The sequence below is a fragment of the Tauraco erythrolophus genome, chromosome 8, assembly GCF_009769465.1.
Source record: "Tauraco erythrolophus isolate bTauEry1 chromosome 8, bTauEry1.pri, whole genome shotgun sequence".
NCBI classification, from domain to species: Eukaryota; Metazoa; Chordata; class Aves; order Musophagiformes; family Musophagidae; genus Tauraco; species Tauraco erythrolophus.
Window position 1 is genome coordinate 4619666 of NC_141472.1, and position 24445 is coordinate 4644110.

General features: G+C 42.9%; 1 protein-coding gene across 1 annotated transcript in view; it reads right to left on the bottom strand.

Annotated features, from left to right (window-relative positions):
- The window catches only part of AGAP1 (ArfGAP with GTPase domain, ankyrin repeat and PH domain 1), a 303223-nt gene that overhangs the window by 26921 nt on the left and 251857 nt on the right, over positions 1 to 24445 (bottom strand). The window contains 3 exon segments of the mRNA XM_086615366.1: positions 10483 to 10705; positions 16272 to 16362; positions 18792 to 18946. Coding sequence (XP_086471492.1) covers positions 10483 to 10705; positions 16272 to 16362; positions 18792 to 18946 — 469 coding nt within the window.

Genomic DNA, 24445 nt, shown 5'->3' on the forward strand with positions numbered 1-24445 from the left:
CTCAATTTATACGTAAAATATTCAATTTTTTCTCATTTGAAATTAGTCTCTTTGTTCTAATTAGCTCTCCATTCCTCTGTTGCAGTACCACAGTTAAACACTGGCCCAAGTAGTTTCCAATAAACACAGGGATGGTTATCTCTATTGGTTAAGTTCTGTGTTGATCTTTTCAAGTAGCTTATGGCCAAGCAGATGAAAAGTCACAGTGAATACACTTTGGTCTTCAATCTCAGCTAGGTGTTTGGGAGAGAACTAATACAAACCAAGAAATAAACAGTCCGTATCGAAACCGAAAATGAAGTTTGAAGCCAAGATCCTACACTGTTCTGAGGCCTTCAGAACAGACACTCAACCAACAGACTGGTTCTTATTCTAGCAAACAAAAGAATCACTTTTTCTGACAGCTGATTATTGACTTATGAATACTGTTTTCCCAGCATATCTCCCCAGTGTCTCACTCATCACTGTTCATATAACAGAAAGAAATCTTCCTTGCTTGAGTCCCGAATTCAAATCCTAGATTTCTCGATGTTTAACAGCTCATCAACTTCTTTTTTTTAGAGAATTTCAGCTTAACTTTGTGCTTTTCAATGTGCCAGCCAAATACATATAAAAATAGAACCAAAAATTGTTGAGAACCTCAGCGGAATAAAGATACCTTGAGTTGACTGTACCTCTAAGGTAAAACATTTCAGTCTCTATCACATGTCCCACTGCAGAAACCTCAAGAGGCAGGATGTTCTCAAACAGCTCTGATTTGTAAGCTTAACACACTCAAGGACATCTTTCTTCCAGTCTTCTGGCTGTATTCAGAGTGGGTTTCTAATTTTTTCACCAACACTGAAAACCACTTTCAAAAACAAGGGGTGAATGTTTTCCACCATTCCTGGGGATGACATGTTACAGAAGAAACTCATCAAACGTCACTGGACTTGTAAGAAAATGACAAAAAGCTGCTAAAATAAGGACTGTTGCCTTCCTCTCTTATATGGAAGCAAAGCTACTTGTGTTTTCTTTCAAGGCTCGTTAAAGGCCCTTCCCTTCTTTTTAAGTTTGGTGCAGTATTTAAAGCTTGACCATTGCCTCTGGCCCACTATTCTGGTCTTCATTTTTGTATTGTCCCCATACCCATAAAATCTGGGTTTGAGGAAGAATCTGAGTGTCTTAGCTAGGAGGTATCTTAGCTAGCAGGTATCGAAACAAGGCCGAGACACATTGCTCTTCCCTGTCCTCTTCAAAAACACTTTCCAAAGGACGAACAACAAATGGATGTATGGGATAGTCTAACACTTAAGAGACATCAGGGAAAAGAGAGAAAAAGGCAAAAACGATGAGTATTTCTTTGGCTCTTCTCTCCAAAACCTCTAGACTACACCAGGAATGCTTGGGCAAACTGTCCAGAAGGTAGTTGGTAAGCAAGACGAAAAGGACATCCTATAAACCCAGTGAGACTGGAAATCCCAGCTGACCATAGGCCATATGGGTCCATAACATACTGCACCACAGCACCCATGCCGTACGTATATGTTCCACGTGAGGTGTGATGGCAGAGAGCAGCGTGCCAGGTCCACACACACGAATCATCTAAATATTCAGAGACTGGAATAAAGTGGTTCTTACGTTATTTAGATTTAAAAAACCAATAGTGTTGTGGCTTCTACCCTCTGCTTTTTAACAGATGTGCTAAAGCACTGCAGAAGGAGACAGAAATACTTCCTTTGCAGGTTTCTCTCTCACAGGCAATGAGGAGAATGACCATTATAATAATAATTGCAAACCAGGCTTCTGTTTACAAAGTGTTTTGAGTTTTTATCAAAGACAGATTTGCACATAAGAAACGTGTAACTGGACCAGAGAGCTTTTTATCTAAAGTGCTCATTAACTTGGACAACCTGGATCAAAGGTGTTTTGCTTTGTTTTTATTTTTCATCACTCAGGCATCTCCCACACTGCTGTACAGGCATCAGTGCTTTACCAGATCAGCTCCTGGCTGACAAGGTCTGCCAAGCAGCTACAAGGACAATGAAATACGTCACACTACTACTAACCTTCATCTTTGGAGCAGTGCATTTGAGCTTCTGAGGCCTCCAAACGGTGAAATCCGACCAGCAGCCACCCAAGCTGACATTTCATTTGCCTCACTTAGTTATTCTTATTAGATGCATTTCCTGGAAGCTACTGGTAAGTGACAAATTTTATTTTTGTTTTTAAATTTAATTTTAAAACAATTACAATTACTCTAATCTGAAAGCATACAATCTAGCATGTCAGAACCAGTTCATTTCTACAGTCATAGGGGGGAAAGGTTTTAGTTTACTGGCAGCAATGAATCAGTCTTTTTATTCATGTGTGCGTTTGAAAACGCAATGCTGTTGTAACTAATAATTTATACATTTTCCTCATTATCTTTATGAAATATCTGCTGTCCAAAACAGAGCTAATATAATTCCAGCTCACTGGGACATGTGCTGTTCAGCGTAGTTCAGCCACCAGAAAGACCAGGAGTGAGTTAGGACTCTCAGGGTTTGTTGGAGGGCTGTTTTTTTTTTTTGTTGTGTTTTTTTTTTTTTTTTCTTTTTATTAATTCCTTCCCAAAGTCTTCCCCGTTCATAGGACTTGCTGAAATATCTTAAGTCAAATCTCAGGTCCCCTAGCAGCTGTTGGGTCGGCAGAAGCGCAGCTGTCTAAACTTTATTGGCAGTAAATGTCATTCTTGCACACAAACTGCATGCCTGGAAAACCCAAAGGCACATCTTGGGCTATCACATCCCATCACGTTCCCGGACGAGATGTGAAAACCGAAATGGAAAACGTCAACAAACTCCGGCCGCGGCGAGGAGCGGGGCATGCCCGCTGACAAGCGTGCCGCAATGACAGAGATGGACTCGGAGTTGCAATTAGTGGCACTGTCATTTTCGGGCGCTCCTGCCAATTAATTAAGCCTGTCAAATGGAAAAACAGCGGCGTTCACATGATAATTTATATAGGGAGAGACTAGCCTAGCAAAGCTGCCGCCGCAGCCAACAAAATTCCCTCCGAGCGCTTAAAAAAAAAAAAAAAAAATTAAAAAATAAAAATATAAAGAAGCAGGAAAGGCGGGGGGGGTGGGGGGGGAGGGGGGAAGAGAAAGAAAGTTAAACTGTCCTTGTTATAATTGTTAACTCTGATCGCTCAAGTAGAAGACGGGCTGATTAAAACTCCAAACGAGCCCCTAGCTCGCTTAAATCTCAGAGTCCGGAATGATAGAATCAGAGGAGTTTATTCATACCATTAAGCCCCAGAGAACTTAATTGAAAGAAGAGCATAGCCTGGACCTTGACAAGCGGGAGGTCACAGTAATTGCTGCCGGACATATTTAACATTAAGATAATCAGGCCATTAATTACCCTTTGGATCATTAAATCAGCCAGTTGCAAAATGAAATTTCTGCCTCTATTACTCACTTGAGAGACCACAGGGGTGGCTTTTAATTTATCAGTGAGCTTGAGATACAAAGGACCAGGCTTGGGGAGGAAGGAAAGGGGGAGAAAGGGGGGGGGGGTTTGCTTCAGCAGAGGCAGGAATATCAATCCGCCATGCTTGGTGATCGTGGCAAATTAACTAGGTAAGATAACCTCAGCTTCTAAAGGCAGAAGCTGGGGGTATGTAAATAGATGAGGGCAGACAGGGAGATCAGAGCCTGCACACCACTTAGCAGGATAATAAAGGAAATCATCCTTGATTATCAGTGCTAATTTGGACACTGCCGGTAGCTTGTTATGCGTGTTCTGAGTAGCATTTAATTAATTCAATTGCTTGTTAATGAGGGAAGTGACATGTGGGGAGCAGATGCCACCCAACTGCAGATGGGTTCTGGTCAGCCCTTCACAATAAAATCTTTTTTTTTTTTTTTTTTTTTTTTTTTTTAATATTTTTTTTTTTTAAATTTATTTTTAAGAACACCCTTCCCCCACCTCTGAAATGGGAAAGGTGTCAAGCACGGAGGAGCATTCAAAAGGCACAAAACACTGACCTCATCAGGCCAAGAACCGCTAAGAAACCAGACGTGCCAATCGTGGATAGAGAGGTACCGATGTTCCCCCAGGCCCCATCTGTAACGCTGCAGCCTTATGCCAGGAATCGGAGACCGACAGGACCATAACAGCAATCCCATGGCCAAAAGGAACAAGAAACAAGAGAGAGATGAAATGAAGCATCCTTACAAGATTCGGGATACGATAACGGGATCTTAACTACTCGGTTTCCCTGGGCTTGCCCTTTATCTGTACCGTCTATAATGAAGGAATAATTATTTTTACAAAAAAAAAGAAGGCATGGCTTAATATTTTTCATAGAAGTCGCTCCCCAGTCATCCCCCAGAAACCAGTGCACGCTCAGCACAGCGGACACCGGCCTCGGAATGGCAAGCCAGGCTTCAGTTTAGGATTGTAAAAGTCTGCTAAATATAGTCGAGCTGCATAATGTTTTTTCTGACACCATTAAATCCAGTTCATTAGTGAGCGAGGGATCAAACTGGATCTTACGTCTTAAGGTGAAAGTCAATTCCCGACACTGCCGACTCCGAACTCCAGACTTCTCCGACAGTGTTAAGAACCTCTCTATTTTCTTATAACCTCTGGTAACCAGAATAAACAGGGTGACTGCTATGCAAACAGACTACCTGAGCAAAATTGCAGCAGATGCTCCAACCTCCAAGCTCTATTTAAAGAGCTGCTGCTTGGGGCTGCCTCGGCAGAGCTTAAAGCTACACCTGAGCGTACCACTCATCCCTCACTTTAACAAGGTATTTTTAATGGAGTTAGAGGTTCTTCCTATTTATGAATATTATCACAGAATGGTTTGGCTTGGAAGGGACCTCAAAGATCATCCAGTTCCAACCCCCCTGCCATGGGCAGAGACACCCTCCACTACACCATGTTGCCCAAAGCCTCATCCAACCTGGCCTTGAACACTTCCAGGGATGGGGCAGCCACAGCTTCTCTGGGCAACCTGGTCCAGTGCCTCACCACCCTCAGTGTAAAAAATGTCTTCCTTATATCTAATAGAAATCTTCCCCCTTTCAGTTTAAAGCCATTGCCCCTTGTCTTATCACCATACACCCTTGTAAAAAGCCCCTCTCCAGCTTTCCTGTAGCCCCTTTAAGTACTGGAAGGCTGCTAGAAGGTCTCCCTGGAGCCTTCTCTTCTGCAGGCTGAACAATCCCAACTCTCTCAGCCTGTCTTCATCCGAGCGGTGCTCCAGCTCTCCCATCATTCTCAAAAAGATGCCAAAATGGTAGAGCCTTTTCAGGTTTGCACATAGGTAATGCAAATATTCAGCATCACTTGAGCGGGAGAACAAAAAGTATGCTGGGATGGTGCCTGGACACCACACTGCCCTCCCTTCTCTTGGTCAGCAGCTCCCAGCTGGTGGAGGTGGCCTCGTTGCTGGCACATCCATCCCAGCACTCCCACTGGGACAGAAATGGAGACCTTGGGAAACCTCAGAGAAAGAAGGTGAGGGCCAGGGAGCAGATAATCACCTCCTGGAGCGGGCAAGTGGGATGGTGGCAGCTCATCTCATTTGGAAAAGGCCAACAACATCTTAGAAAGTCGGCGGCAGCAAGCAAGTCTGCAAATGAGAAGCCACATGGGCAAGAACAGCATGTGGAGAAAGCAAAGTATGTGAGAAAGAAGAAAGGTAAACATCTGGAAAGAGATCTATGTACCAGCTGAAACACGGCGCAGCCTCCCCAAGCTGGCTTCACCACATCTCCAACATTCCTCCATGGAGCAGCTCTGTCCCTGCCCCGCCGGGCTACTCCTGTGTCACACCACTCCAAATCAACGTTTTAAGACTGTGCTTAAACAGCATCGATAGCAGTTAGAGGGGAAAATCCTGATCTCATCCCTGGCCCCAGTTAATTGTTGCAACATTGATTTACTCTAATTTGACTTCTCACTCCAAATTAAACCCGCGTTACTGAAGGAGGGACCGCGGGCAAATGCTCCCCGCTCACTCCCTCCCCTCCAAGACAATAAATTTAATATTGAATATACTTGAAAAAAAAAAAAAACCCACCACGGTAGTTGTTGCAGGATCCATACTGAAAGATCTTTTTCCTTCCCCCTCTCCTTTTTTTTTTTTTTTTCCCCTTTCTGCGAGTAATTAAAAGATGCTTTTCTTGACTAATGATCCCCCTGTTTAGAAATGGGAAGTCGATACTCCTTCACCAGCAGTCAGCTTCAATTTGTCACAGAGCTCCCGAAGTTTGAGCGGCGGTTCTCAGAGCTGCTGGTAATTGCTGGAACCAATTACCAGCCTTCCAACGCTGACCTAATCAGGGACCCACGGACACCACTGCTCAGAGGCCACCTGGTCCCCTTTCCCTTCCACGTGCACGTATTTGCCCGTGCTTGGGTTTTCTGCCGCTTTGCCAACTTTCCGTGCTCGCGTTCATTCCTCGTTCCTCCCCATAATGACACCAACACCTTCACTCTGAACTTTGCCTCATGCTACTGCCTGACTCTACGTTGCTTCCTTGGGGATCCCATTGCACCTGTGCTCCCATAGTTTCATGCCAGAGGCCATCAGAGGTGTTCCTTTTGATCCAGAGGCACCCAATGACCTGCAGATCTGCTCGTTTTAGAAGCAGCCTCTCAGACTTGATGAGTCTTGGCACGTGCTAACATGAGAGGACATACCTGGGCAACACGTCCTTGAGAAAAGTAAGAGGAGTAATGCCTTCTGCTACAAAACTCTCAGGCTTTGAGTGCACACTCTCCGGTCCGAGAGCCTTTCCAACCTTTAGAATAAGTTCTCAGGTTTATCTTTCCCCATGACTTTCTCAGAAAAGAGTGTTTAAGAGACTCTGAGTGGACTAGGAAAGGTCAGCAGTATGATATATTGATATGGTTTAAGTTTGATAATGTTTAACTTATTTTTGAGTGTATAAAATTAAAAATGCAAGCTGTACTCAAAGCCTGGCACACCTCTATTTTTATAAATACTGCTGATGTTTTCCTGAGTAAGACTCCTTAAGTATGCCATGGCCTACAGTAGCCATTTGGCAATCCTTCCTCCAAAATATCCGTCTTCCCTGAGTCTCTCCACCCTTCCCTCTACTCAACAGAAACACATGGGAAGCCACTGCAATGATTCAGCAACCAGAGCCAACTTCTCCCAAGCTGAAGGGACTGCTTTTGAAGCCATGTCAAGACTTCCAGGTTCTTTTTAGTCCAGCAAGCGAACGCTCCTGGAGCCTCCCAGCCCAACAGATTCAGTATTTGTGGAGCAGTCAATAATCCATTCTTTTTTTCCTGTGGGTTTCCACTGATGGCTTCATCTCCAATAGAAAGACACAACGTGAAATGGTGAAACCCACGTATGTCTGATCCTCTCAACAAATATCTATTAACAGAGGGTCCATTATTGTGCTGACAACTTTCCGTGCTTTCGGGGGGGCACAATGGAAACAGGAAAGTTAAGAGACATGCCTATGGTAAAGAAACACCCGAGAAGATTCTGTCTGTCCAAGGCCCTTTACTGATGCTTTGTGCTAAGCCTTTGAATTGTTTGGGGGAACAGTTAAGAAATCTTCTGTTCTTGTGTTTCCAGCAATTTGTTTGCAGGCACAGCCTGAAGGTCTGAGCAAACATGCGGAAAGCCACGGAGGGTGGGTGGATTAATGAGTATATGAAGTGGAACTGAAAACGGGAGCACTACGCAGGACGGATGGAGTAAGCGGGGCTGCAGAAGGGAACGGGGATACGAACCAGTTCAGGAGAAACTTGGAGGAAAACATGGAAGTACTTCCCTCTCCCATCTGATGGAGTTTGGGTGAGAAGAGAACTCATTAAAGCAGGAGCATGTTGAACCTGTGAACCTCTGCTTGTAGCAGCTCTCAGACTCTGGCTGACCCCAGAGCCCCCCAGCACGGGCAGGAACAGCCCGCCAGCACTAGCTATCAGCTCCCTTCTCCTTCAGAAGTTTTGCTGAATGCTTCTTTCTTCCCTGATCTCCAAATATCTTTGGACTCCCTCCACCACTCCTCCACCAGAACTCCAAATCTCAGCTCCCCAGTCATCTTTCTGCTTGCTTACTTTCTTGCCTCTTCCCCCAGTCCCTCAACTTCAGTTGCCTCTTCTTGGTTCAGTCCCTCAACAACAAAAAAAGGGGGGGTTTGTTTAACTCAATTTAACTCAATGTTTAACCTCAGGTCCATTGTAGCTGCTTCTGGTAGGATTCCTCATGTGAAACCACAAACAGCAGTGAGAAAATGGAATGCACACTACAAAACTTGAACTTATTGCCTTGTCACATCTTGGACAGAAGCATTATGACACTAGTGGAGACCAAAGTAAAGTACAAAAGGAGGCACGCACTTTGAAAAAGCAGACTTAGCAGATGTTTATGTGAAAAATATCACCTCAGTCCCTGCTGCAAGCAGCAGAAAAAATGGGAGTAGCAAAGCAAGATTGCAATTGCTCTGTGGGAAAATTTTCACATAATCTTGACTCTATTTTTCCTAACAGTTCTTCCATCACGTGAGTGTGCACTTGGACACAAAGATGGAAATGCATCATTACAAGATGAATCTTTATACTTTGTGTTCGAAAATGTTACAGTTCAGGAAAAGTGCAATTATGTCACCAACAAACATAAACAGCTGAATATAAACATAAAGATGCACAGAAACAAAGAAGAATTAAAATAAGCTCTGAGCATGAAATAGAAAGAGAACAAAGTTGATTTTTTTAGAAGCACAACCCACTTCCTAACATAAAAAACTAAACAATTTAATTCAAACGATGGCTCTCTTTTCATCACAGTCACATGTGTTTTAGATTTTTCATGATAGTATCTTTATTATATGTATACTAAAATAATATTAAAAAAAAAAAAAAGAAAATCCAATTGAGTGTATGCCTTTTCCTTTTAAAAGTACTTAGAATTGAGGTATCTCTGCAGCTCACCTCAGTAGCAAGGAGCAACATATATTTGTTAGGTGCAACAATATAAGATCTACTCTGGATTAAAGTAATGCTAATGACTGAAAGGCAGCAATAAGTTGATTTCAAGCTATCTGATGAAATGATTACATTAACTGTCTAATAATATACATGGATAGAGCAGACATACAGTTTATGTACAAGCAAAATCTCTGTGTAGCTCTCCCTGAGCGTTTTCATACGCACAGTCATTCATTTAAGTAGCCTGATTAATGTACTGGCTTCATTCTCGAAGATGAACCAAAGGTGGCACCACAAATTCATTTTTCACGGCTAACGAAATAATGCAAGAAGAAACAGTTGACTTTATTACAGACAACAGGACAAACCTACTCCTACACCATAGGAGGTGGCCTAGGTACATGCTCCCAGGTTATAATTTCACTTGATCCGGTACGGCAAAAAGCAGGATCCAGAGATACACATAAACAAAGTCAGAATATAATTTGTTCTGACTTCTCTCATAAGCAGGAGGCAAACACCGAGAACTAAACCTCAGTCGTACTGTTTGCTACCTGGGGACTGACCCGTGCTGGGATGGCAGGCTGTCCCTCTGGAGCTCTCCCTAAGACCATTATAACGCACTTCTGAAGACAACTTCAAAGGTTGGCCCAGCTGCGCAAGGTAGTCCAGAAGATCCTCCTGCTGCCCGAACCCCCTTCTGAAACGCATCTGCCAGAGGTCTCTCTGCTTTCCCCAAGCCAATACTTTAGTTGTAACTAGTAGCACTTCCATTTAAAATCTACTAAAATCAGGAAAGTATTGTCAAAACATCTTCCTTTGACAATGATCAGATAAATCAAGCGTAAAAAAACCTTTAGCTTTTGGCAGGACAACGCATTGCAGAAAGAAGATTTTCACTGTGTTGAGCTACGATGGGTATGTAAAGAACTGTTCTAACAGGAAACACACACCCTCACCAACTTACGGTTTCACATATATCCCATAAAAAAAGTAAGTAAGTCCACAGTGGGGAGGACTTGCAACATCTGTGATGAGAATTCAAAGACCTGAGAGCCAGGTACAAATTCCTGGGTGAGCCTGAACTACTGAACGCAGATTATTAATCACAAACTGGTGGCCCAAGAGCCAAAAACTTTGTGGCCGCCCGAAACAAAGAAATACATTATGGTATAATTTAGATTGAGGAACAACCAAGCAGGAGGTTTCAATCTCCCGCTGTTTTGTCCATCAGCCAACTGAACAAAAAAATTGTTGAGCTGCTGAGGAAACCTTCACAAGAGTGAAAAAGTAACAGGGTCGGTTGACTTTGGAACACATGTTCTTCCTGGGCATGTAGTGAAGATATATACTTCATGATTTTTACACGGTGTAGCTCAAGTGAGAATTTTCAAAGTCCATGTTGTAAAACGGGGTAACGCCCTACCACCTCTGTCAAAATGAGGATTTATGTGCTCGGAGCTTGCAGCCTTGGCCACGTGCACCATCCGCCTGCTGCGTGCCACGGTGGAGATGGAGCGAGAAAGCCTACCTTGTGGAGTCTGAGGAAGGTTTCATATGGCCTTGGCTGCTCTCCTCCCACACGCTGTTTGCCAGCTCGTTCCCGATAGAAGACATCACCTTGATAAGCTCTATAGGCCAGTCATCCAGGTCGAGGGAGCGGACCCGGGAGAGGTGCGTGCCAAGGTTTCGGTGGATACCTGAGCATTCGATACAGATGAGGGCTCCCAGATTCAAGCTGGCCCAGTCGGGGTCTACAGAAAAAAGGGACACAAGCCATTAGTACAACGAAACACCTAACAAAACTTTCTAGTTAATGCTTGTGGATAAAGATTTTGGCTCCGGAGGGAAAAAAAACGTAGGTGTCCTGTCCAAAAGCACAGTTGGGAGGTCTTCCAGTAGGGTCAATTTTGCCCTGTGGGGATACTAACCCTTCTGAGAAACCCTCAAGCAGTCAAAAAAATTGTGAGGGAGGTCTCAAAAGATGTATCATTGCACCTCCAGCCAACAGAAAAATAATAATTAGAGAGAAAAGAAGAAACAAAGAAAATTATAAACGCAGTGGCAGGCAGCTGATGATGAAGTAGTGGAGAAAGCCCCTCCTTGGGAATCTAGAGCCACTTGTAGCCAATTACAAGGGAAAAAGGAGGGGGAAAAAAAAAAAAGAGCGACTAGATACAATGTCTCTGTTGCTAACTATATCAACTCCCTTAATAACCATCTATATCATCACCTACATATGGCTTTTACATCTAACACACTATGGGGTATGTTTTCATCTCTAAGATCAGGCAGGTAAGTACTAAGATGAAAATGTGATACTTTGAACAGTCCCAGTTTTAGTGTACGAGCCAGAAGGATTCCACCTACACACACGCATGCAAAAAAAATAACCCTGCAAACGGTAAGGCTGTGACAAACCTGACAAAAGCCGGGAAATTCAAAGCAATTTCCCAGGATGGTTCACTTTTTTGTCACTGCCCTGTGTTATTTAAAGCTACGTTTGTATGAATTTCCCTCTCTCCCAACAAACATTCATTTTAATAAACGCAATGAAAGGTGCACGGGAAGAATTTTTGGTGGCTCTTTTTCCTCCCTCCTGCTGTCACATCTTTTCTTCTCGCCTTACCCTGGGCCTCCCAAAGAACTAGCAGGCTACCAGGAACGCCAAGCAAAAAAAAAAAAAAAAAGGTGATTAATTAAGAGGGCAGGCAATTTTTATTCAAATCTAAATAAAATTTATAGCGGATAGAAAATGAATTTCCAGCGTCCCCTTCCATTTGGGGAAATTCCACCCAAAGACTCATTTCTACTTTGTGTAACCCAAAATTGAAAAGCTATTTTTGACAGCTAAAATACGTGGAAACAAAATGTTTCCCAGTTCTTCACCATGTCACATTTGGACAGAAAATATGAAAGTAGGTAATTTTAATTGCAAAGTCTCACATTTCATTGAAGGCATTGATTGACGTTTTTCACTCAGACCTTAGAAATCAAAAAATATCCCCAACAAGAAAAATGCCTCACCTTTCACTTCAGTAGAAAACCAGATCTTTTGTTTAAAAAGCTCTTGTTCATACCACGTCTTATATTAGGAAAATACAGCATTTTGGATCTCCAGAAAATGTGATGAGACAAAACTCCTGCCATGCTTTCCAAGTCTTTGGTAAGACAACCATGACAAACTCCTTTCCTGCATATTTCTTCAGGTCACCTTCACCAGTTTGGGTGTCTTACCAGTGGGGGAACCAGTATCTGAAACACACTAAAAATCCTGAAATACTAATTTGCTGGGCTCTAGCCTGGACAAATGGCATCGCTTGATGGATCCTCAGAAAAAACTGTCATGATGTCACTTCTGACATCTGTTGCAGTGTTTGCACATGAAAAATTGTTCTCAAAAGGACGTATGTTAGATGACAGAAGTCACTACCCACCAATAATTTAGGCAAGCTACTGTAAACTACATGCTCAGGGATGTCTCTGCAGTTCACTGCTCCTATCTGCATCTTCCTCTTCCCGTATGTAGTTGAGCACTTTTTGGATTTCATGCCTGAAATTTGTTACCACTGATTTATACGGAAAAGAACCACACATGGTTAGCAAGCCATAACCATTGGGGCTGTTTATTCCTCCCCCCCCCCTTTTTTTTTTTCTCCCTTTAGATCATTAAAAATCAGCTCACTTCCTGCTGATGCTAAGAGTAATTCTGAACTGGAGGATGCTCAGAACACTTAGAACCACACGGCAGGCTTTTTTCCAGTACGCACACATCCAGATTTGATGGTAAAGGATGGAAAAAAGCCCATTCAATGCAACTAGAGGTGCTACAAAGCTCATTTCCCTTTGTTTTACTTACAATTTGTCAAACAAAACGCGAGCTTTTTTTTACACCACTGAGTGTTCCCAGATTACAATTTTCAGCTGTCCGTATTCTTATGTCCAGTTCTCTCCTTCTCTAAAAAACTTCCTCCCCACTTGGACTTGCACCTCAATCAGATGGATCATTTGAAGGCAAAAGCTCTTGAAACAGCACTTTTAGGAGAATAACCCCTCCCCACCATCTCCCTCATCCCTTTGGACCGGAGGCAGCTGATGAAAGGCTTTGCCATGCTAAATCCTCAGGAGTTGAGTATGTGTAAGACAGCTCTGGGCTGAGCAGAGGGAATCTCTAAAGGGAGGAGCAGAAGAGCCAGAGAAAGAAGCAGCAGGGATGAAGGCATCTTGCAGAGTCGCAGCGGAAGAGAGAGAAAAGTTTCCATCTTTTCTATTCTTTGATTTTTTTTTTTTTCTATTCTGCATATAAAATTGAATCTTGTGATGAGTATGATAGGCTTGCCAGGGCCACCCAAATTATTGCTTCAGTGCTTGGCTCTCGAATATGAAATACACCATAGTAAGTTACTAGGCTCCTGGACTAGAAAGCTCGTGATGAGACTCTCCCTCTTTAAGCCCTCTCTGTTTTCTTCTGTAACAGAAAAGACCTGCTATTTCACACTCTCCAGATACCTTGAAGGAGTGACTCATTTATCCTCTCATCTGCTCCTTAAGCACTAAAACTGGAAGAGCTAAAATCCTGCGGGGGCAGGAATTTAGCTGAGTTTGTCTAAGCAATTCGATCATCTTCAGGGTCTTCTCCAGTGCTGGGACTCCCACGCTCTGGGAAAAGGCGAGATCATCTTGGGCAAAACCTCCAGCTCCTAAAGACCACTTTGCCTCATCTATGGCTCTGGGATGAGAATATTAAAAAAAGGATGTTGGAAAACTTCAGCCTGAGACTTGCTAAAGGGCCAGAAGGCTGGCAGCACACAGATGCTGCTGGTACCGCTGCTGATTAACATACAACAAGGCAGAAATTCCCTGGTGAAACAAAGTGCTGTGATGAAGTGCTGAAAAGGCAAAGAGCTCTAGAAAGAGGAAGAATGCAATTTCTGAAGTGGAAGATTGATGGCTCTTGAATAGAGCTGAGGGACAGCATCATCTCATATTCCTTTGCTCCCAAACATGGAGCTTTGTGAAGATGCAAACTATGTAAGCTTTTCCCAAGAGTGCTGGTGTTTGTGATGCTAAATGCTCTGGGACAAGGCAGAAAGGAAGAGAAGGAAATAAAGCAAAGCCTGGCAGAAAAAGCAGCAGGCTGAGGTTCACTTCGTTTGTATTTACCTTTTAAGATACATCGCTTTGGAAGTATCTCGAATTTTCCAGAAGGAAAGATGCTGGCCTTAAAATCAGGAAGTCAAAGAGGGTTTAAATCATCTCCAAGAATACAAACAATTGAAAGAGGTTCCAGCTGAGATTCCAAAATCACCTACCACCCCCTTCGTCCCCCAGAAAGCTACATGACCAAGTGCTGAGCGTGGCCAAAAAGGGCAGTCCCACCCTGCTGTGTGTGGGGGAAAGCTGCTGCTTTCTTCCACAATCATTTTCCTGATTAAATACTGAGGTATGTGCACGACGGGCGAGAGAAACACACACCTTGGGGACAGCGTGCACCCTGGGTAGTGCTGAAATGGACCATGGATACGCCAGAAGGACACGCGTGGGTGTGGGAAGTCTGTGGTGGAGGGATGGTGTGTTCCCACTCTGCCCGGGTGACCAGTTAGCAGGAAAATGCCACCCCCAGCTGTACAGACAGACTGGGGCAGCCATCAGTCACTCTCCCGTCGTGATCTGCTCAGAAACAGCAGCGAGTACTTCAAATGTGCTAAATGCACATCTAGGTCACCTGAAGACCTTGTCCTTCTCATACACAGCACATCATCTCATACGTCTTTTACTTGAACTATTATCAAAGCTTTGGTGTACATCTGAACAACTACCAGGTCAATATGAAAGGACACCAATAAATAAGAGTCACTTTGGGCTGTATATGTTAAAATATCAGCCAAACCAACATTTTCCTTTGTTCATCGCATGCTGGACTGCTAGCCAGGGGAACGTAAAGACCTTAATTTATCAACGTTGCTATTATTTCCCTCTGTCCATGAAAAGTCCCTGTGATATTTCTACTTGGCATCTCCTCCCAGTAGGTCAACAAGCTGTTTTGACAGCATCCTAGTCCTGGAGCCCAAAGTCCAGTCAAGCCAGGGCTCCCATCCTGCGTGCTGAATCGTTGGGGACAGGGCAGCTGCCTTTGCTCTTGATCCATCTCCTATGGATGGCATACAAGTATCTGACAGTTTCCAAAAGGAACAATTAAAATCAATCTGTATGTGAAGTGTGTTTTGATGGTATGGCATGGAAAAATCTTTTTTATTTTAAATAGCTGTTAATGTGATAACCACCTTCCCTCCAAGCCTTCTGAGGATGAGGTGGGGGATAATAGGTTGGTTTGGTGGACGAATGAATCAGCTAAATTGCTAGCTAAACAGATAGCAAATTAGTCATGCAAAAGCACTTGCAATTCCGTATGAACATTCATTTTAAAGCTAACTGGGACGTCAGAATGGCTTAGACCAGCAGTCAGAATCCTGAACAGCAAGTCTTAAAAAAAAATTATACCCAAAGAAAAATAAATTAATATTCTCCCATTTCAAGCATATGTAAAAATCGTTACGAAAAGTTCTGACTTTCAAATATCAAAGAAATAAAAATGCACAAGTTCTCAATCCTTCTGCTTCTAGAACTAATTGCTTTAGAGCAAGAGTACTTCCTTTTTGTGGCTTTGTTGCAAACCCCTGGAACTAAAGAGCACCAGAATAATGACCTCAGCTGGGGTTAGTGAGGTGAACCACAGCTCAAAGTATTCTTGAGAACACTTTTCTGAACACTAAGTATATGTTTTAAAAAATAAAAAAAGGGAAAGAAACACAAAGGATAGAAAAAAAATATTCCCAAATCAGTTTTCTGATATCTCTAGATATAATGAGCAATGACTTTGGTTTCTTCTGACAAGTAGCCCTAAAAAAGCCAAACCAAAAAAACACCAATCAAGCTCTACCTCTTTGAAAACATTACCATGGCACATGTGCCCTCTCCACCCAAAACAGGAGGAAAATGGAAGTAATTGATGTCAAACAGCAGACTTCTTTGCCTTTTCTCAAAGGAAAGGAAAGACACGCTGACATTTAAAGTGGCATGTGAACCAACAAGGGGAAAAAAATTAGGTCTCATCTGACACAGCATATATTAAGTATAAATCAACATAAAATAAGTCTGATTAAGCAAACTCCAGAATGAAGAAGAGACGTGCAAGCAACATACGGAACGTAATATCAAAAACCACAAAGCCCGTGGCAGGCATTCGCCTAAGTCTCGGCCAAGGAGAAGTCTTGGCCAAGGAGGACAGGTCAATTTTCTGAATCACATGGCCATACTTACTCTGTGCTTCACAGTCCACGCAGTGGGAATTGCCTCTGATGTTCCTTATGGACTGAAGGGCCATGGCCTCGTTCTGACTCGTCAGGCGAGACTGCGTAGATTTAAAGAAATGCATAAGCAACAAATCAGAACCCAGTAAAATTAGATGACACAGCTGACAGCTGAACGAACGGCAAAACCCAAAGCTTAGACCAAGGTTGAATGAATGTGGTCAAGGAACCTCAAGTCCTTGGTTTGCCTCTCAAGAAATGGTGATCCTTCGGCATCCCCAAGTACTGCGAGTCCACACCTGCCAAGCAGGGACTCTTCTTTCCTCCTGTCCTTGACAGCTCAGGATTTCTCCCAAGGCTCTCTCCACCCTGTGCAGGAGCTCCCAGCGTTTTGGGGTCTCCAGTCTAGATTCTAACAAGTGAGGAGACCACACAGAGGAAAATCAAGCTTAAAACTGAACCCTGCTATTCACGAGAACAGTAGTCACAGTGTAGGTTTGCTTCTTGAGATAAATTAGATAAGAATATTATTTTATAAAATCAATTTCTTTTATTGATGTGTATGCTGTTGCTAATGAAGACTAAGGGTTGGTTTGCAAAAGCAGCTGAAACCTTTTTATCATCAAAAGGTCAGATTTAATCAGATGGCTCCCATTTAAATTCTCTCCGTGATGACCTGCCAGTGACCTCTACTTGGACCTGGAGAGACTGTCACAATGCACAAGTAGTTCGGCTCTACTCAACTAAACTGTCTCGTGGGCTCTCTGAGAAGAAAACTGGGAGCTGTAGCAATTGATGGACTCTTTGCAACAAATTGATTTAAGCAGGATGAGGACCACGTCTTCAGTATGGCCATGTGGAGACACGTCCTCCTGATCTACCAAGAAGACACCTAATAAACCTGTCCAACTAACTACACTTCACCATTCCAGCTAGTTCTTCTGGCATATTTTGAGACCTCAGTAATACTTTACAGAAAAAAAACCTCTCTGAGTCACTTACCAGTCACTCTTTATCCTCTCTTGTATTAGTATTTTTATGTAGGTGTTGGTGTACAAACTTCCTCTTTTATGCACCCTTAACGTACATATCAGAATGCATAAATCCATGAAAGGCAAGAAAACACACCAGCAGTGACTCTTCTCTATCTCAGACATACATATTGGAAATAGATACTTTTTTTCCCAACAAAATGGGAAGTAAATTATATGATGATGATGATAATTACTGGTGTGTCTGATCTACTCTGGTAGATCAGGCCAATGAAAGCAGGCGTTCATTTCAATATATGAGTCTCTTCCTTGCAACATAAAATCACAGCATAACAGAATGTCAGGGATTGGAAGGGACCTCAAAGGATCATCTAGTCCAATCCCCCTGCCAGAGCAGAACCACCTAGATCAGATCACACAAGAACGCGTCCAGGCGGGTTTGGAACGTCTCCAGAGAAGGAGACTCCACAACCTCTCTGGGCAGCCTGTTCCAGTGTTCTGTTACCCTTACTGGGAAGAAGTTCTTCCTCATGTTTAAGCGGAACCTCCTATGTTCCAGTTTATATCCATTTCCCCTTGTCATTAAGATAACTGTTAGGTGGATCATGTTAAAGGACCTATAGGTCTGAACAATTACTCCCCACTTCTCTCCTCCACCACCACTCAACACCCTGCTCTCTAGTCGTGAAGTGTTTGCAAACACAAAGACTCAAGAAGCAGAAGTTCTCCTGCCTTCCAAAAATGAGCAATAGCTGAAGAAGTCTCATATTTTAAGCATTTATTTTGACAGAAAAGGAGAACAAATTACTTCTGTCATCATATGAAAACATTGCATGGTAGAAGGCCTCTTGGGTCATGTTCATCTTCCCCCCAAAATCTGTGATGAACTGTTTCTGGAGGGGCTTTCTGTTATATTAGTTAAGGTAGAAAACCATAAAAAATTAATTCAGTGTAATTAAAGAAAAGAAAAAACTGCACATATACTTTGATTTCTGTGATTTGTATTACTTCGTCACGGCAGAATCCTACGGCTGAACATTACTGCATGTTTATGGTCAGGCCAACCAGAATGTTGCTCAGTAGGTTTAACTAGAGATTTGACTAGTAAATACGTTGGTTTTGGGGTCTGTCTCCACCCTTCTCTGAGACAGGCTTTTCCTAACGGGACTTCTGCAGGCTTCTAGCCTGAAACAATCCTGAACGTGCAGCAGTGACTACACTACACAACTTCTCAGTAGGGAGGGTCCATGACCTAGCCCCCAAAGTTTTAGTCAATATATTAAGAGCAATACTGAAGGCAAAAAAGATCAACCAGGAGCTACGTTAATTAAATTGCTGTAACAAACTGCAAACCAGGATATAGCACCACCTGTCTTGAAATATCTGTGACATGCCTGCAGCTCTAATGCTGCTGGTGTGTGCCTAGCACATTCACATCTCCAGGAGCACAGGTTTAAAATTCAGAGTTGTTGGTTTTGCTCTCCCTCTAACGACCATCCACCCATTACTTATCTTCAGCATTCCTCTGTGGACCATACCTTGTTCTTGCTGCTCTCACATGACTGTAAACTGGCCAAGATCTGACTCTCTATGGCTTGCACCCATGCATCTCTTTCTTCATACGTGGTAGCTTCAAAGTGCCAAGTCTGGCCGGTGAGAGAGACAATGATAAACTCAAAGTTTTCTTCTTGTTCTGAAAAAAAACCATGCAATAGCAAGAAAAGTTTAAGGATTTTGATAGCTAGTCTTAAACAATCTTGGTTGATGAGCATTTCTGCAATGTACCAAGCAGGTCTAGACGTTTGAGATTTGAGGCTAGATATACCCCACTACCTCGCATCAGAAAACGACTTGTGGATCCACTGCTTTTTCTCTCCAAAAGTTATGTAGATAAGGTACTGTTTTGGGTAAATAGTCAGTTCCTGTGCATGTTTGGTGTCGAGTCTATACCTTTTTCCAACACCAAGTGGCTGACAAGCATTACTTAGACTTAAATCCAAGGCGTTAAGAGCTTCATATTGTAAAAACTGAAGTGTGCCACAAAATACCTTAAAAGCTGAATGAAAAATAAAGAACTGACACTACAGAAAATCCGACAGTTTACTCTCTTCCTTCAAGCACTTGTTTCCATGCACAGATATATTAAAAGCAGATGTGTGCATTTTCCTGTCTACAGCACGAACACACGGGGTTATAACACAGGATTAAAATCAGTTCAACCTATTCCATGTTCACGTTCGACACGGGAGATGAGAAAATGATCTGAGAAGCTAGCAGAAAGGGTCAATGAAATATCCTTAGGGCTATTAGAGTATAAGGATAAGTATTCAGGCCAGAGGACTGCGGCGTATGAAAATACCTGCAGAACTGAACTAAATGGACACATGCTCCAACCACACATGGGACACCAAAGTCAAATTGAAAAAAATCAGGGAAGCTGAAACCGAGGGAGCGGAATTGGGAAGGGCAGGCATAAAGCATGAAAGGAACAGAATAAAAGAGCACAAAGTTCTGGTGAACATCAGCCATAATGGGCTTTAGAAAGAGCATTTACGTTCGCTCCTCTGCTAATGACTTATTAGATATTCAGAGCCACGAAGCTCCTGCATTACCTTGTCAGCCATAAGCACGCAAAGATAAGTGACACATCTAGCACCAGCTTTAAAGAGGTACTGCTGCTCGCTGGTGGTCATTTTCTCAACCTGTGGGACAACTGGTTTTCTTTGCTAAACTCCACGCTAGCAAGGGCAGTGCCGACGCTGCTTTAATGAAGTCTTAAAAAATAGAAGGTTACTTTGCACCTTGAGGTGAGAATAAACACAGAGGTGAAGGTTATCTATAGGTGCGTGAGGGCACCTGAAGCAGTAGTTTTACTAAAAAAAAAAATAGTGTATGGGATAAGCAGGAAAACAAAGATAAGAGAAACGATGCAACTGTACAGCTATAAGTACTTTTTCATTTTAGCAACACTGTGTTAAAAACAAATAAGTAGACTCGTTATCTAAAATGCTAGGATTAAATCATGGAAAAAGCCACATTTATCAAGCAGAGCTTTCAAGAGTTTAGGAGGAAGATGTAAGAGATGGAACTACTCAACAATAAAGGAAATTACGTTCAGTCCTGCGCACTGTCTCCTGTAGGACAACACGGTTACGGTCTTCTACGTACGTAGATGTGGTATGGTGTGTAGTCAGTGGGGAGGGTATGGCATGTGCAGAGTTATGCATATGTTGATGAAAATGGAACGATGGCGAAGGAAGAGAACGTGAAAAACTGAATCCCACCTGACGCAGCCCCCTGTAGAGTCCAATTTAAGAAACTCATCGGATTTAGGCTTTTCAATGGCTTCTAAGCGATAGAACTCTGTACTCCTGAAGTCTTACTGAAGGAGGATTTCCCAGTGCTGGTCACTAAATGTTCAGGAAATCCTTCTATACGAGTTTCTCAGTGTGGGTGGTACTGAGACACACGTATTGTTACAGCAGGGACCCTGCAACATGCAGTAACAACAGAGACCTGTTTCAACCTCACTCCACTTTCTGCACCTCACTCAAGACACAGAAGAGCGTGATGAGAGAGAAGACTTCTCCAGCGCACGTGGCAGGGCTGACTTCCCAACGCATAACAACTCAACGAGTATTTGTGGTATGTAACTAATACTCAACAAGTACCTACAGTATATCTTCAGAGAGTGTCTCTCAGCACTAATTCTCTACCAGCTCATCCCAGCATTTAAGTACTGGGTGACTTTCCAGCACCACAGTTCTAGACCTTAAAGGAAATATATACAATCAAGATGCAGGATCACTGAATCCTATCTCCTATTTTCCAATAATCCTGATCATGGAATGGTTTGAGTTGGAAGGGACCTCAGAGACCATCTAGTTCCAACCCCTCTGCCATGGGCAGGGACACCCTCCACTACACCAGGTTGCCCAAAGCCTCATCCAACCTGGCCTTGAACACTTTGAAGCTGGGATGGCAAACTCCACGTAACACGCTGGTGAGTCTGTCCCAGTATGGTCCCACTGTGGGTTATGGGGGCTGCAGCGTGTTTTAAGGCTGGGCTGGAGGGACATTTTCATTTCATCAGTAAGTCAGCTGAAAACTTGGTCATTACTGATGATACACTAAGAATATACAAGTTTTCACTCTCTGATAGCCACTGAAGATTCAAGTTTACTCCTTAAAAAGCCCAGATGAAAGCAACTGTGCCAGTTGAAGATGTGTTCAATAACACATTTTCTGCTTAAATACACCAATTTCTTTTTTTGTAAGCACAACTGTGAAACAAAGCAGCAGTGCCTGCTCTACGTCACCCATAGGGCAATGCCTAAAAACCACAAATAGTGAACGTGTATGTCCTTTTCCATTGCATACATGAACAGGAAAATCCAGGCAGCAGAATGAAATTGTTCAGTTTTACTCTTCAGTAAAATTATAGGTTGTGCTATTTAAATCCCTGTGAGCCCAATCACAAAATTTTATTAAACAGTTTTCCATGTTTAACAGTTATTCATAGAAAGGTCCACTATAATAGTATTTTAGCACCATCAACCTGTCGAAATCAACCTGCCCAATTACTCCAAACTACATTAATAACACCGGATATTACACTAATTGTGTCCAGTTTCTATGCAGACGAGGCCCCGTGAGGCTAATTCTGCATCCTCAGGGGCAAGCAACTCAGCCATCAACCTGATTTCACCAGGAATCCCTCCTCATTACACAAGTCCAGGCTGTCAAACTTTTTTTTTAAAAAAAAAGGTTAATGGGCCAATCAGTCATCAATTATTTCTTGGAAGGCCAGCAGACAAAGGGTTAAAGTGCGAAGAACCAGCTGCAACTCATTCCCATTTGGAAGTTATTATCAACAGGAGATGTCTAAAATGTTGTTGTTTGTTTTGTGTCCCCCCTCCCCTCCTTTTTTTTTTTAAGTGGGAAGGGGTGGCTAAGATGGGAAATTAGTTGAAACTGTAAGATTATGATGATATGGAACCTCAAGCATAAGGGATTTTATTTTTTTTAGAGGACCAGTGGAAGTGGGCATGCAATTAGTGAGTTTTAGGAAAACCACCACACCATCACAAGCACCACACCACTTCCAAAAAGCTACATGGTACCACTGTTTCTGCTGCATAAACTGTTTTCACCATTACCTTTTCATAGCAAAGTTACTGCATTTAACTCAAGTTAACATTTATTTCGCTCTGCCAAAAGACACTCTGCTACAGCCCACCCACTTATGGAATATAAGAGATGCAATCTCTAAGAAGGAAAGGACTTTGCAAAGGAAAACAAATATTCAGGCACAGTCTCACTGCACTCCTGTGCTGATGCCTGTGTTTATTGTACATAACAGAGATCAGATTTAGGAAACTGCACTGAAAATAACTACAGGATACAATTAGTCTGTAACTCAGTCCAGAGAACTCAATTAAGTCTACTAAAATTTAGGGAAAACACGTGTCCAGAAGCAGTTACACCTCTTAGTATCCCGTAAGAGTGGTTCTAAATGGTGTGCATGTATCAGTTTGTTCACAATTTCCACTTCTCACATCTTTTATTCTCAATATTAAGAACTGCATAAATAGTCACTGAGTCCTTGCACTACTGGTGGGTAACCACAAGCACAGTTTGAAGTTAAGAGTAGACAAGGGTCCCTTTCCGACGGGCACCCTACAGTCAGAAATTACACCCATCCCCAAATTCTGCTTTCAAACAAAAAAATATTTCTACTTTTCCATGGGTATAAACCAAAGATTTGCCAGGCTTAAGGCATTTCTCATAGGCATACACGAATATTTTGCCAGAATCAGATATAAAACTGGATCATCTGGCTTCCAAGCCAACCAGTCTCTTTCACTAGGTGCCAGATTGTACATTTGCATCTTTGCCCAACATCGTTGTCATCAGAGGATGCTGGTGCTCCTGCTAATTAATAGTAACTCACCGTGCACGTCTGGTGGATGATGACACTCACACAGCAAACACTTTCCAGAAACAAGAAGTCAAGTGCAGAACCAAAAGATTCTCAACGGCGTATTTCAAACACCCGTGAAGCATCTTTGAGAGTTGAAGTTGCAGCCCGAAACCTAGTCGAGCCTGCCTCAAGTAACACCCAGACCTATTTAAACTCCCTTTTTATCACGCCCTCCTCCATCTCTCAAAAATCGCTTTCGCTCAAGCACCCTTCCTCAACGACCCTTCATCTCATCAAAACGATGGGAATGAAAACCTGCCAAGGTGCCCAGGCAATCAACGTTAGATGTTTACAATATACAATTTGTTTACGACAGAGGCGCGTGTTATTTACGTACTATTTAATGTTAACAATCGTTACCTTCTGCCACTTGGTGTAAATTATCCCTGTAAGTTGGAAGATAAGTATGTTTATTAGCAGTCTCAATTAAGGAAATATTTGTGCCATGTCCCACTGGGCATGACTATGCTAATACTTCTCTCCCCTTTCCAAACCCAGTGTCTAAATCTAATTAGTTTTGAAAATCAACCCTATCAGGACAATATAGCTCTGCTGTCGGTTGCCCACAGCTCTTGATAAAGGTTGTGTTCCACTGGAAGAATTTTTCAGCGGTACTGTTTTATACTGCTACCCGTGAGTGACAAACTGGTGATGAAAGGCTGGTTTCTAGCTCAAGGGACTAACTACCCCCCCCCCCATCATATGCACTTGTTGTTTTACTTGGATGCCGAGACAACGTGGTTTGAGGAAATCCATCAAATAATTTTCAAATTCAGTTCATACACTACGTGAGTCTACGCTTGCATTAGGTGTCTCCTAACACAGCTCAAGCCTGCGGTTTGCTTTTTAAATTATATGGGTTTCAAAGCTGAAGAGCTTGCTGAGCCGAGTCTATTGGGCAGAGCTCATCCTGGGTGCCCCGAAAAGCCTCCCCCTCCATCTGCCCCCTCTGCTCTGCTCTAGTGAGACCCCCCTGCAGTGCTGTGTTCAGCTCTGGGGCATCCAACACAAGAAGGACATGGAGCTGCTGGAGCAAATCCAGAGGAGGCCATGAAGATGATCCAAGGAGTGGAGCACCTCTGCTATGAAGACAGGCTGAGAGAGTTGGGGCTGTTCAGCCCGGAGAAGAGAAGGCTCCGGGGTGATCTTACCGCAGCCTTCCAGTACCTGAAGGGGCTACAAGAAAGCTGGAGAGGGACTTTTTACAAG